The sequence below is a fragment of the Trichosurus vulpecula genome, chromosome 2 (assembly GCF_011100635.1).
Source record: "Trichosurus vulpecula isolate mTriVul1 chromosome 2, mTriVul1.pri, whole genome shotgun sequence".
Lineage (NCBI taxonomy): Eukaryota > Metazoa > Chordata > Mammalia > Diprotodontia > Phalangeridae > Trichosurus > Trichosurus vulpecula.
In genome coordinates this window covers 164,121,039-164,134,574 of record NC_050574.1, presented here as the reverse complement: position 1 = coordinate 164,134,574, position 13,536 = coordinate 164,121,039, and the positions used below count along the sequence as shown (strand labels likewise).

Genomic DNA, 13,536 nt, shown 5'->3' with positions numbered 1-13,536 from the left:
TATTTCCTATAGATGCTATAATGAATAACTTCCTCAGACTCTACAGACAGAGGGGATGAGCCAGGGGGTCTAGGGGTTCTGAAGGGTCCACCTGGCTCAGTACGACCCATCCAATGGGACAAACCTGAGGACAGCCAGGCGTCTAGCTGGTGGCCAAAAGAAAATCTATACTTTTCATTCTTTTCCAGGAAAAGAAAGAACAAGAATGGGTGGGAGGTGAGTTGTTTTAATATGATGAAAATTTCCTTTCCTACATATATGTGTTTGTTTGGGTGGGGCAAAAAGAACCTTAGAAAAGTAAAAATGTGAACTGCATTAGAATGAACTGAATATGGACTACTGAGTGTACACGTAATAAGAGACCTGGAAATGTGATAATAGTTGAGGAGATAGACATAAGATTATACAGAAGCAATGTTCAGAAAGGAGTGCAGAAAGCAAGAGAAAGTGAAAAGAAAATAGCATTATGATTTGGTGTCAGTTTTAGGCTGCTAAGGCAGCAAGGAGGGGTATATCAACTAGAAAAGGCTTGAAAGCATTGGGGTCACTTGGGGACTTGTCCTAGCTGACAAAATGCCATAAAAAGACTTGACTTGATAAAGGAGGGCAGGGTGAAATCCAGGGGAGGACAGAACCAGTAATTTGGGAGTACAAGTAGATTCAGAGTTTCCACTTGGAACCCTGATTGGGGGCAGCAAGGAAAAACTAATTCCTAGGAGGAGTATGGCTAAGAGCGAGCATCTCACCCTTGCAATGAAACCTGGAAGGAAGGAAACAAGTATTTATTAAGCACCTATTGTGTGCCAGGGCCAAATATTATTTCATTTGATCCTCACAACAACCCTGGGAGATAGATGCTATTATTATCCTCATTTCACAGTAGGGGAAACTGAGGCAAATGCAAGTTAAGTGACTTGCACACGGTTGATAAGTGTCTGTGGCTGATTTGAATTCAAGTCTTCCTGAGCTCTGTTCACTAAGCCAACAAGCTGCACCTAGGGTAGCTGGTTTAAGTAACAACACCTGTAAATTGCATATAGACTATTTTTAAACCTTAAGAAGCTGTGTGTTGTGCTGAAGACATGATGAAGGGAAGAAGGAAAGAAAAAAATTGGAGAAAGGCTACAGTACCAAGGTCTTTGGAAGAAGACGATAACCTATTCCCTTGTGTAATGACAGGATGAAATTACCATCAGTGAAAAGCAGGGGAAGTTGTCTCTCTGGGGTTTGTCCGCACCTGGCAATGTGGGAAGCTGTCTCGCCAATTCTGGCGGTCACCCTACCCTAGTGACCTGGCCCTGTGGGTCTTTTATCTAGTACCTTTCAGCGGAGAAGCTAAATAGGTGCTAATGTCTATTATTCTCTTGTTTTTGTTGCTGGCTCCTAGATGACATGAAGCTAGCATTCATTTATCAAAAGTAGGATCCTATAGTGGACCATCCCCAGGGTTCTCAGGGCATTGTGTAAACTTTAATGATCGAATGGTCAGGCCTTAGGGGAGAAGTTGGGGCTTAGGAGATAAATTCTCTGGAGAGTCATCCTCCCCCTCACTACCCCCAACACCTGGTCATGCCCAGCTCCTTGCCACTCAGCTCCTCCCCAGGAAATCACAGTTTCCATGGGAACCTACACACTTCAAAGGGGAAAGAAGGAGACTAGAAGAGAGAGAAGAGAGGAAGCCGGATTAACCTCACCTTCTTTGCCCCCCTCACCAAGCAGCCAGCAGTCTAATTTGTATGTGCCAGCTAGCGCTTGACATGCTCTGGGCGCTGGATCAACATTACCCATTACCACAATGTAAGAGGGAGAATGGGCAGGCCATGCTGTGTGTTTTCACCTGTTTGGGAAAAACCCTGAGGTGTAGTGTTTGAAGGAGGGAAGTAGAGGGGGCTCCTCAGCTAGGTCCAAACCTGTAGCAACCCACCATGCTGGGCTTCCTCTCCTCAGGCCACCCCTCCACCTCACTTGGGGGCCTATAAATGCAATTAGCCTCGATGTGCATCCAATCATCAGATCCGCTCAGATTATATTGCAATCATTAATCTGAGCTGGGGAGCTCCTTGTGTTGCCTTGCTGATTAGCCTCGATGATGCTCTGGTATGATCCAATTAAAGGAGGCCCCTGCTTTCCCTCCCCTCCCCACCCCCACCTCCAATCTGCACCTCCTCCAGTTTCTCTGTCAGAGGGGAAGCAATTCATTCCATTCTGATACCCAAATAAAACCTTCCTGCTACCACACATATGCTGTATATACATGCACATATCCACCCACTTTTGTCAGCACTCCTCCTCCTGCCTTCCTCCCTCACAGAGCCAGGAAGAGGTGGAAGGGGGACGGGCAGATGCGAGCACCAAGGCTCGGCTGACTTTTCTTCATCTGGGCCTCTGGGATATATATGGAGAGAGGCACAAAAGCCAGTGCCCAAACACTAATATGAATTGAAAGGGTCTTGTTACATTTATTGACATGAAATGCTGACTCCCCAACGTGGTTTGAAGTAGTCACGCTTCCTGGAGGCAGGCAAATCTAATTAAAATTACCCTGAGCTCCTAGACCTTACAGGAGTGCCGGACTGCACTCCCAGCTAAACCCTCCCGCCAGTCCCACTCAATGGCTGCCGAAGAGAAGTCAAGTTTTAATAGAAGCAGGGATGAGTTGAGATAGAGCCCTCCGGGTTAACTGTAGCAGGAAGCCAGAGGCAGACAAAACGGACAGTGGTGGGGTAGGTGCAGCTGCTACCAGAGAGTGCTCACTGATTTTGTTTCCATGTAGTTATAAGCGTTATAATAAGCACTCACTGTATGTCAGGCTTCATGCTAGGTACTAGTGATATTCTCTAGAACCAGTGATGCTCCAAAAATGAAAACATTCTTTATTCTTTAGGAGTTTATATTCTAGGATACAGTGCTGAAGTGAAATGGGAGCCTATGCCAGGAGATGGAAAGTACCACCATAGAGTCTAATGCTCCCACAGGGTATTTCCTAGAATCAGAGAATCTCAGAGTTGGAAGCTATCTAGAAGAGCTTACTGGAATATAACATTTCCAACAAGGAACCATTCAGTTTCTTCCTAAAGACCTCCAGTAAAGGGAAGGGAAACCTAATCACTTCTATAGTCAGCCCATTCCATTTCTGGAATGAGTTCTAATTATGAGGATATTTTCCCATTATATTTAGCTGAAAAAGTGGCTCCTTGCATTTTCCATCCATGATTCCTGGTTCTGGCCTCTTGGTTAAGCAAAATGCATCTAACCTTGCTACCAAATGATAGCAGGTGCAGTTGCTTGAAGATAGCTACCCTATCTTTCCCTAAGTCTTTTCTTCTTCACACTAAATATTCTCAGTTCTCATCGATTCCTTCTCATATTGCAAGGTCTCCAGTCATTCCACCATCCCAATCCTTCCTCCTGAAGGTGGACTCCAGTTTATCATCATCTTTTCTAAAATATGCAATGGCCTATGGAAGAACCTGCACTTTCTCTCGTCATGGAGGTAGGGGTTAGGGGTGGGGAATAGAAAAAGGATAAGAAGACAGGAGGGGTGGTAGGAGAGCTTTCTTTCCACAGGTTGTATAACAGGGGGAGATAGCCAATCTTGGGAAGCCTTGCCACCTACAAGTTCAAATGTTAGGCTATAAGTAATCAGTTTGCTGAGGGGATTTAACACATATATCCTATGGTACTGTTTCTTTTTTTGGAGAAGAAGGAAGGAAAGAAGGAAGGAATGAAAGAAGAAAGGAAGGAAGAGCATTGAGCTCTTAACTATGTGCCAAGCACCTGCCAAGTTCTGGGGTACAATTTGAATTGATGAGAGCTGAATTGCCCAATGAGCAATGGTGGAAGGAGGGTTGAAAGAGGATTCCTGCTGGGCGAATATTGCAGAGATCTCCAACCTTCTTAATAAAAACCTCCTGTGGCACCAGAGCCAACCCCAGGCTGAAGTGCCTTAGTGGATAACGGTTTGAATCATCTTTGGTCTACTCTTCCCTTCTCTGAAGGACTTCCCAAACTTCCTTCAAATCTTCTAACAGTTGGGAAAACTGGAAGAGCAGGTGTTCTTCATCTCCATGTTGTTCTCAGAACAACAAAGAATGAGATAGGATGGTATACAGGTAGGATAGGTATCAGGAAGGGTTCCCAAAGGTTAGTATCAAACACTGGAACTAGACCAAGTGAAGCTATAATTGCTTTATCTCTCAAAAGCTAATCTAATCAGCAGGATTTGAGAAACTCCTGACTAGTGTTAGAGGGATAAACTAGATGATTTTTAGAAGGCCAAACGAACCCAGGAAATCTGTGAATCTAAAGAAGGAGGAAGGAAAATGTAGTTCTTGCCTTAATGGCTCCCTCCCTGCAATGGCCACCATCCCCATCTCAGAGGATGAAGGGGTGGGGGGAGAGGCAGTAGTGGTAGACCTCCTAATAAAGCTGGATCTCGAGAACTGCAGTGTCTCTTACCTATATACAGCACGCTTGTCAGCCTCCAGCTGAGCCTGGGGGTCGATGGGGGCACTGGGAACTGGGGTGCTGGCAGCAGCTGAAGGTGCTGAGATATGGACGGCCTGAGCCTTGGTGGGTGGCTGGGCGGTCGCCGTCATCTGCAGAGAAAAGAACGGCAGGGGAAGAGGAAAGGAAGTTAATACATTTAAGATAGCTGGCCTCCTTATGGATAAAGTTTGGAGGGAGCATGTCCATCCTGATATGCAAAAAAGATGATATATAGGAACATGAAATAAGTTATGAGTAAAATAATATATGCGTAAATGGTTTAATTTACAGTACTAGCTAGACTTGGAGCCAGGATTGCCTGGCTCTGACACTTTCCACATCTGTGACCCTGAAGAACAAATCACTGAACCTCCCTCAGCTCGTTCCGTCATCTGTGAAATATCAATAATAGTGCCTACATCCCAGGGCTGTTACAAGGCAGAAATGAGCTAATCTATGCAGAGTTTTTGCAAATTTTAGAGCTTTCTATATACGTTCCATTTTGTTTTGCTTTTTAAAAGGCACTTGTGAGACATTCAGGTCTTAAGACCTTAGCTTACAGTCACTTTGAAAACCAATGAAATGAAGCTGAAGTAGTTCCCATTTGAGTGAGGACTTGTTTCTTCTGTTTGCTTTAAGTCAGAGTTAAAAGTTTCAATTGTTTTAATTGCCCCTAAATGATTCTACAACTGCACGAAGAATTCATATAGTCATTTGAAGAGATGTAGGTCTTATTGGAAAATAAGCATACTTTAAAAATATGATCATATAACCAGTACATGCCAAGGCCTCATGCTTTTATGTTACCTTAGCATACTTTCTATAGAAACGATCCCTCTGAGTATGCATGTGAGGGCAACTGCAAGAATCATACTCTTGGTGGGGCAGCTAGGTGGCATAGTTAATAGGATGCCATACTTAAAGTGAGAAAGACCTGGGTTCAAATCCTACTGAGATATAGACCAGCTGTGACATTGGATAAGTCACTTTATCTCACTTTTCTCATTTGTAAAATGAGAGGGTTAGACTAGATGACCTTTAAGGTTCTTTCTAGTTGTAAATCTATGATCTGGAAAACTTCTCAGCCTCAGTTTCCTCATCTGTAACAGAGGGATAATAGAAAAATCATATGATTGTTGTGAGCATAGAATCAAATAAGCTAATTTATGTAAAGTGCTCTACCAGCCTCAAAACAGTGTATAAATGTTAACTACTAAAAATACCATAGATCCTAAATTTAAGAAAATATACTTCCAGAAATCATGTGGTCCAGTACTTGCTTTCACTTGGGAGTTGAAGTACATATTCAGATGAGCCCAAACCCACTATTTCTAGTGTAGAGAGGAGGGATGAGGGAAGAGGATATAAAAGGAATTTGTCCACTATGTCATCTTCCATCACAAGCAATATTATACGCAGAGACAGAAGGAAAAACACAGCTTTGGCTGATTGGATACATCCATCATTTTTACCAGAGAAAAGACAGTGATACAGATATCATCATCACTGTAGGTTAGGAAATCTGCATAGCTCTTTACTGTGGATTGGGCACTGTTACCACTCTAACACTGAGAAATCATAACAGGCTCCTACCACCTTGACTGGGCATGTCCAAAAAGCACCCATCTACCTCTAACATTTTATAATCAAGAGTAGAAAGGTCAGCACAAACCCTATTGGGCAGTGGCAGACCAAACTGGAGAGTGCCCCCCAAAGCTGGTTCATCCCAAGCAAGAAATCCAGCAAGAAAGACAAACTCAAGTTCCTCCCACGGTCTCTGCTGCTGGGAAAAACATGGCCCCCAAGCAAGAAAAACTCATGGGGTTCAGCAAACTGGAATTGATGAGGGAACCCAAGAGGCCTGACAGGAGGTGTCAGCCCTTTTCCTGTTATTACTCCTGTATTAGTTTTACTACCTGGTCAGTCCTCACAGATACAACAGACAATATGATAGCCCCACATGAGGAGAGGCAAGCCCAAGAGTTCAGTGGCTAAGACTGAATATAGCATAGGAAAAAAAACAAAACAAAAAACTTTAAGGAAACCAGCCACTCTTTCCCCAGCAGGGGAATAAAGCCAATTACCTCAGTTTTTATTAACCACTGGCCTAGACTCATTTGTACCACCTGACAGTGATGTGTCCCAAGAGAGTGGAGCAAGCAACCATAGGCATAACCTACCTTAAGAAAACCCAAAGTGTAAAAATCCTAGTTCACAAAACAGAAATGGCGGGGGTGGGGGGAGGTGTGGGGGGTGTCTGAGAAAAAAGGAATGATTTGATTTTCTCAAGCAAGAAATCTTTGCTTTGTGGAAGGGAATGCCATTTAAAATGTGATTTGATTTCTAAAAGAGTCGAGTTATGCACAAGTTCAGGATTTCAGCAAGGAGTACTACTTCTTTCACAGAGTAAAGGATTCTGGTTTCTACAGGGTTCCTTAATAAGAAATGCAAATTGGGCAGGTAACTCCTTTTAAGCCATCCAGGCATGAGTAGTTTTTAGCCCCTTCTCAAGTGACCTATGACTGAGATCAAGAATCTGGTTCCTCTTTCTCTCATACTTCCTCTCAAGATGGAGGTCCAGATCAGGCATTTAAAAGGAAAACTTGGAATAAAATGCAAATCAAAGCCGGTCACTTTCCTCATCCCAATAGGCATCAGTAGTTATCCTAATAACTAGAGAGGGAGGAAGGCTGAAAGCAGAGTTAGGGGAGGGTGATGACTCAAATTTATAAAACTCCTGGGGGCCAATTCGGCAAACTCTGCATTTCCTTGGGGTTTGGGGAGTGAGTGTTTATCTCTAAATAGATTTCCTTTTATAGCCAGAAACCTCCATTTCCCAACAGCTGGAGCTCAAAGGCAGAGAGGATGACCTGCAGCTGTCAGCAGGGCCTGGGGGTGGAGAAGGGGGGGGGGGAATGGGGTGGAGAAGAAGGGGGGTGGGGTGGAAAGAGAATCAGGGGCTGGGAGGAGGGGAGTGATAGGAGAGGCGCTTAAAAAATCCCAGTGGGGGTAGGGCAAGAGCCACTGATTCCACTTTAGTTTTCTTCCTCAACCTGTCCTGTTTCTTTCTTCTCTCCATAGTGTGTGGAGGGCTCCCTGTTTGTTTACTACATTGCACTAGGGATCCTCTGACCTGTCCAGACACTCCTGGCTCTAAGGTTCAATTGGCCAGAGTTCTTGGCTTCTGGCAACTGTCCAAACGGTTGAGTCCTGAAGTTCACCATTTCCTTCTTGAAATCTCACTTGGATTTATGGATGGATCAATGTCTCTTTGAGGGGATGAGGGAAGAGGAGAAGGAAGGAATCTTAAAAGTTGTCCTTTTTCAGGATGGGATGGCCTTCAGATAACAGTCTGGGCCACCAGCCATTGCTGTTCTCGGTCTGTCTTTCTTTCTCTCTCCTCTCTTTTTCACCCTGCCCCATCCTGTCCCTTCCCTTTCCATCATAAAATTTGGGATAGTGAGCCCACCACTTACCATCTTAAATTTAGAGCTGAAAGGAGATTTAAAAGACTCTTTTGAAGCTTTTTTTTTTACCACCCACCTCCCCCCCCCATTATTTTCATGGTATTAAGTATTGTCCTCTCTTTTCTGTTAAGTAGTAAATATAACCGAAATCACTAATATCTAGGTGTGAATAAGTGTATTAAATAGATCTCCCTGGACTGACTGAGCTGAAAGTTGAAGAGAAGGTTCATGATTTTTGCATAGGACACAGGCCTCTTGGCCTCTGCTAGATATCCTTTTGCTTCCCTGTGCAGTGCTGGCTGGAGATCCCGCTGGTTCTGGTTGCCTTTTCCCCAGTCCAAGTCCTTTACCTAATGAGGTAGAATTGCTGAGGGGTCAGTGTACGACTGGAGACTTCATGGATTAAGGGGCAGGGTCCCCCCCTCAATCTAGAGTTCTGGTTAAAAAAAAGAAGTCAAATTGATCCCCTAAGAAAAAGAATTCCTTAACACCAGGGGACAAACAGTGTCAAATCTGAAGAAGGACTGCTCCACCCACACCCCACGGAGGCACAGATGGCTTGAGAAAAAGCCTTTCCTAAAGAGGGGCCTGGTTCAGGAAGACACTGGTCGCTGATCAATGAAAGGAGGGAAGTTGGTTTGTTCTGCCTTCTCACCATAATGCTCCAGGGGAGCCCAGAGACTGAAAAAAGAGCTCAAAGAAATTGATATAGGCTGTCTCCTTTTTTCAGTCAAGTCCCAATTATTTGGGAGAGGAGTGAAAGAATTAAAGATAGCAAGTAATATTCACAGTTCTAACCCCCTTTAGAGTTTACAGATTGTGTGCCTCACAACCATCTTTTAGGCAGGGAGTATTTCCATTTTGCTGATGAACAAACTGAGACTTGGGGAGGTAACATGACATGGCTTGCTCAGAAAGGATCACATTACTAGGGATTTGAACTCAGGTCTCCAGACTCCAGCTCCACTGTTCTTTCTGGCACAGTACATCAAGCTGTTTCTCAACACCTGCCCCTTGATGACGCCAAAGCCACTTTTGTTGAACTTTGGATTACATCACACAGTTACTCCTTCTTTGCTATCTTCACTCTTTTCAATTTGGGCCAATGCTGCGGTGCTTCCAAGAAAAGCACCTGTGATTCACCCTGTTGGCATGAGGAGTTTCTGGAGCTGGGTTTCTGGAGCTCTCCCTCTGGCACTTCCAGCATGGTGGATGAGCTTCCGCAGCAGGCCCCATAGCAGACTATCTGTGAGAACCAGCCTAGCTCACTTTGGAGAGGCTCTCCAAGCAAAAGGTTGGCTACCAGGTGATAGGGATTCTTTGGCCAGAACACTGAATGAAGATGACCTACTAAGATATGGAGGATTTAGCATCCACTCGTGTACAGGGAACATCTGCACCAATGAAATCACTGACCAATGTTTGGGCATTTTTTTTCTTGCGGGCACAGTTTGGCTTCTCAGGAACCCAGCCAAACAGGTCTCTGATTTGAGGATTTCTCTCAACCCTTCCCTCTCCGGGGGTAGGAGTGGGTTTGGGGAGGAGTAGCTAAAGATGCAGGTATGTTGTGCAGCAGGGGAATTAGACGTTTGCTACCAATAATCCACAAAACATGTAAATCACAGACATAACCCATGTTTACAAAATGATTTATCATTACAAAGCACCGTCAATATGTTATCTCAGTTGAAACTCACAATGTTAGATGGGTAGTACACATATATTATTACCACTTTACAGATGAGAAAACAAAGTACAACCTCTTTATTTTATTGTAATTGAATTCTGTTCAACTCTTTGTGACCCTGTTTGGGGTTTTCTGGGCAAAGATATTGAAGTGACTTGCCATCTCCTACTCCAGCTCATTTTACAGATGAGGAACTAAGGCAAACAGGGTTAAGTGACTTGTCCAGGGTCACACAGCTAGTAAGTGTCTAAGGTCATAAACAGATAGTAAGCAGCAGGATCTGTTAATGAATTGTGTCTTCCGGTTCCAAATTCCTGTTCTTTCCACTTAGACATTTTCTACCTATGTGATCTTGGTCAAGTAAACCCACCTTTGTGAGCCTCTATTTCCCAACCTATAAAACAGGGATAATGATATACTAGCTATCTCACAGGTGTGTGAGGAGAGCACTTGGTAAACCATGTAAATGTGAGTTGTTATTGTTTCCTGCAACCCCACAGGTAGGCCCAACACCAAGCAAATTTCTGTTCTGAGAGACCTGAAGTACCACTTTTCTACCTGATGGGTTGTCTAAAGAAAATGAGGTAAGCAGGTTCTGTGCTCAGGACTTACCCCTTGGTGGGTCACTATTCCCTAGGTCCCTGTAGTCACTGTATTATTTGTGATGGGGAGTAGAGGAATGACAGACTGGCCAAATTGTATGATACACTAGGATTCCCCAAAATTGCTCATGCAAAAGCCTTATGGTCAGAGGGAGGTTCTCTGGGTCTCTAAAGCTTTAAAATACCACTGCTGGTCTGCTCCAGTAACTAGTTGTTACTCCTGCACTATGGGGGGGGGGTCACCACAGCAAGTTATGGCAAATGTCAGAGTCCTCCCATCCACTCCTAATGATATTAAGTCACATGATATTGTCACATGGGAATTCTAAGGGTCTGGGTAACTTTGAGGAACATGGGAGCTCTCATACCAGTGGGGAAACCTCAAAGCCCTGCGTTTTCTGAACATGTGATGAATGTAACTTTGGAGGCCTAGTATTGTATCAGAAGTAGCCAATACATCTTAGGCTCAGGCTTATGAACAACCTTCACAATTGCTGGGTGAACTAGACATAGAGACCAGGTTTCCTGGCAGCCAGGGGGAATTTCAAGGACCTAGGGAAAGCTGAGGCCTTTAAGTAGATTTTCATGGGACAGCTGGCAGTCAGCAGGATGTCCTTTCTCAGGGATAGAGGCCAGGTGGTTCTAACGTGGGGGCCCCTTACTACACTGTAGGGGAAGCAAAGGGGAGAAGGATGCTGATGCATTTGTATTCTAAGAAGAGTAACCAGGATAGTGAGAGGACTAGAGGTCATGAATACAAGGAATAATCCAAGGAATTGGGGATATTATATTGAAAAAGAGGAATACAAAGTGGGATGTGATAGGGGTCTTGCTGCATTTGAAGACATTTAACATGAAAGAAGGATTAGATTTGTTCTGCCTGGCCCCTGACAGCAGAACTAGAAACCATGGATATAGGTTTCAGAGAAGCAGATGTAGGCTGGACATAAAGAAAAGCTTTCTAAAAATTAGAGCTGTCTAAAAGTGGAATGAGTGACCTTGAGAAGTACTGGGTTCCCTATCAATAGATGTCTTTAGGCAGAGGCTGTATGGCCAATTTTAAAAAATTCAATTTTATTTTATTCAGTTCTAAATTCTTCCCTTTCCTCCACCTCTCACTCACCTGTTGATAAGGCAAGAAAAATAAAACCCATTACAAATATGTATCGTGAATCAAATAAACTCCATGTTCCCCCATTCCCTCCCCACCCCCCCTCCAAAAAAAGGAAAGGAAAAAAAGAAAATATGGAGATAGAGGTGAAGCATGCTTCATCACGAATGCTTTGAATTTGTGGTTGGTCATTGTATTGATCAGAACTCCTAAACCTTTCAAAGCCGCTTTTCCTTACAATATTATTGTTATTGTAGAAATCATTCTGGTTCTACTCATTTTATGTCTTCCTAGCTTTTTCTGGAGCCTTTCCCTTCATCATTTTTATTTTTTACAGCAAAAGAGTATTCAATTACCTTCCTATCCATACCTTGTTCCACTTTTCCCAAATTGATTGATTCCTTAATTTCCACTTCTTTAACACCACAAAAAGAGCTGCTTTAAGTATATTTTGTATATATGGGTTGTTTTCCTCTCCCTTTGTTCTCTTTGGGTGGGGGTGGGGGTACACAATTGAATAACTCGCTGGTCATGGTTCCAAACTACTTACCAGAATGGCCACTTCACTTCACAGTTTCAACACTGCAATATTATTAAGTACTTGCTTCCCCACAGTTTCTCTAGCTTTTGTCATTTTCTGTTTTGGTCAGCTTTGTTTGTGGCCACGTGGTGATGCGATAGAGGGGATTCCTGAGGATTCTGTGATTCGGTGTCAAGCATTTGAGGTCCTCTAAACCTGACCCCTTCCCCAACTCAGTCTCCTTGAGAAGAGGAAAGGCTAAATTATAGGATCGGAGACTTAGAACAGGACGGAGTCTCAGAAGTCATGAAGTCCAACCCCCTCACAGTACAGATGAGGAAACTTGAGGCCAGGAGATGTCAAATGACTTGCCCAATGTCACATAGGTAGGAAGTAGCAGAGACAGGATTTGAACTCAGGACCTCTGACTCCAAATTCAGCACTCTTTCCATTGCTCCACCTGGAGTAACAATCAGGTCAGGCTAAATCTAGCTACTTGGATGGATTGTGGGGTACTCGGACTTTTACAAATCCCAAATATGTTATTAATTCATTAGTCTATGGTCTGAATGAATGAAAAAAAAAACTGAGGGAGAATTCAAAAGCAGGACATGAAGGGATGGATATTTTTTGTTTGAAAAATTGCTATTTTTAAATACTTCTAAATAAATGCTTAGCTTGCAAAATCTTCATGGGCCTTGATCTTCTTTCCCAATAAAATAAAAAAAAAACCATCAACTAACACTAATTTCTATACTTTTAAAAGCTTTTCACATTTATTATTTCATTTGATTCCCACAAAAAGCCTGTGAGGTAGATAAAGTATTTTGCCCTATTTTAAAAAGAAACAAACTGAAGCACAGAGAAGTGAGAGTAACTATTTAACGCTGCATAGAACCCAATAGTAAAGCTAGAACAAAAGCCCCGAATTGCCATCATACTCCTGCTTCTTTTTTTCTCCCTCTCATTTCTGTTAATCACTAAGCTCTAAGAATACCAGAATCTGCCTACAACAAACATTTAGAATCCTCTAGCACTTTGCCCTTATTCCCACCCTGCCCATGAAGACCAAAGGAAAGGAGGAAAGAACATAAGAAATTTCTCCTGAGGCTCACTGTGTGATTTTTATTAGGTCCACCCAGATTTCTTTTTAAGCCTTGTACCTATGGACTCATGCTTACTTCCATGACTGGTTAAAGGACAGATGATACGACAGCAGGATTTGGGGTCTAGGTGAAGAAAAGAATTATCTAAGGAAAAGCACAGCCAGGTCATTCAACAATGGACTTTTTCCACATTTAAAAGTAAATTTGCTGACTGTATACCAAACAAGGAACATAAAGAGCTCACGAATTATGCCTAAAGTTGAAGTTCTGAAGCTTCTTCAGTCAACACAGCCACAGGGTGGTCAGGCATCTGAGTGAGCCAAGTCAAGAAGGACCTTGCTCAATATTTTAAAAAAAAAAAAGATGGCAACAGACCAGATAGAGATAGAGCCATGCACAAAGAGAAGAAAGACCCGACAGGAAAAAAAGAAAAGAAAGAAAAGGAAAAAAAGATGAGAAAAGTCAGTGTTGATATGTCAAAGAGAGAGAAGGTAAGTTCCTAAACAGGGTCCCTGGGGTATTGCCCTTGGGGCCACAGGGAGCTGTCAATCACAG

At 43.2% G+C, this 13,536-nt stretch overlaps 1 protein-coding gene across 1 annotated transcript in view; it reads right to left on the bottom strand.

Moving 5' to 3' along the window:
• PKNOX2 (PBX/knotted 1 homeobox 2) overlaps positions 1–13,536 on the bottom strand; it is a 351,167-nt gene that overhangs the window by 79,573 nt on the left and 258,058 nt on the right. The window contains exon 5 of the mRNA XM_036747254.1: positions 4,459–4,598. Within this exon, the coding sequence (XP_036603149.1) occupies positions 4,459–4,598 (140 nt within the window). The remainder of the gene's footprint in view (positions 1–4,458; positions 4,599–13,536) is intronic.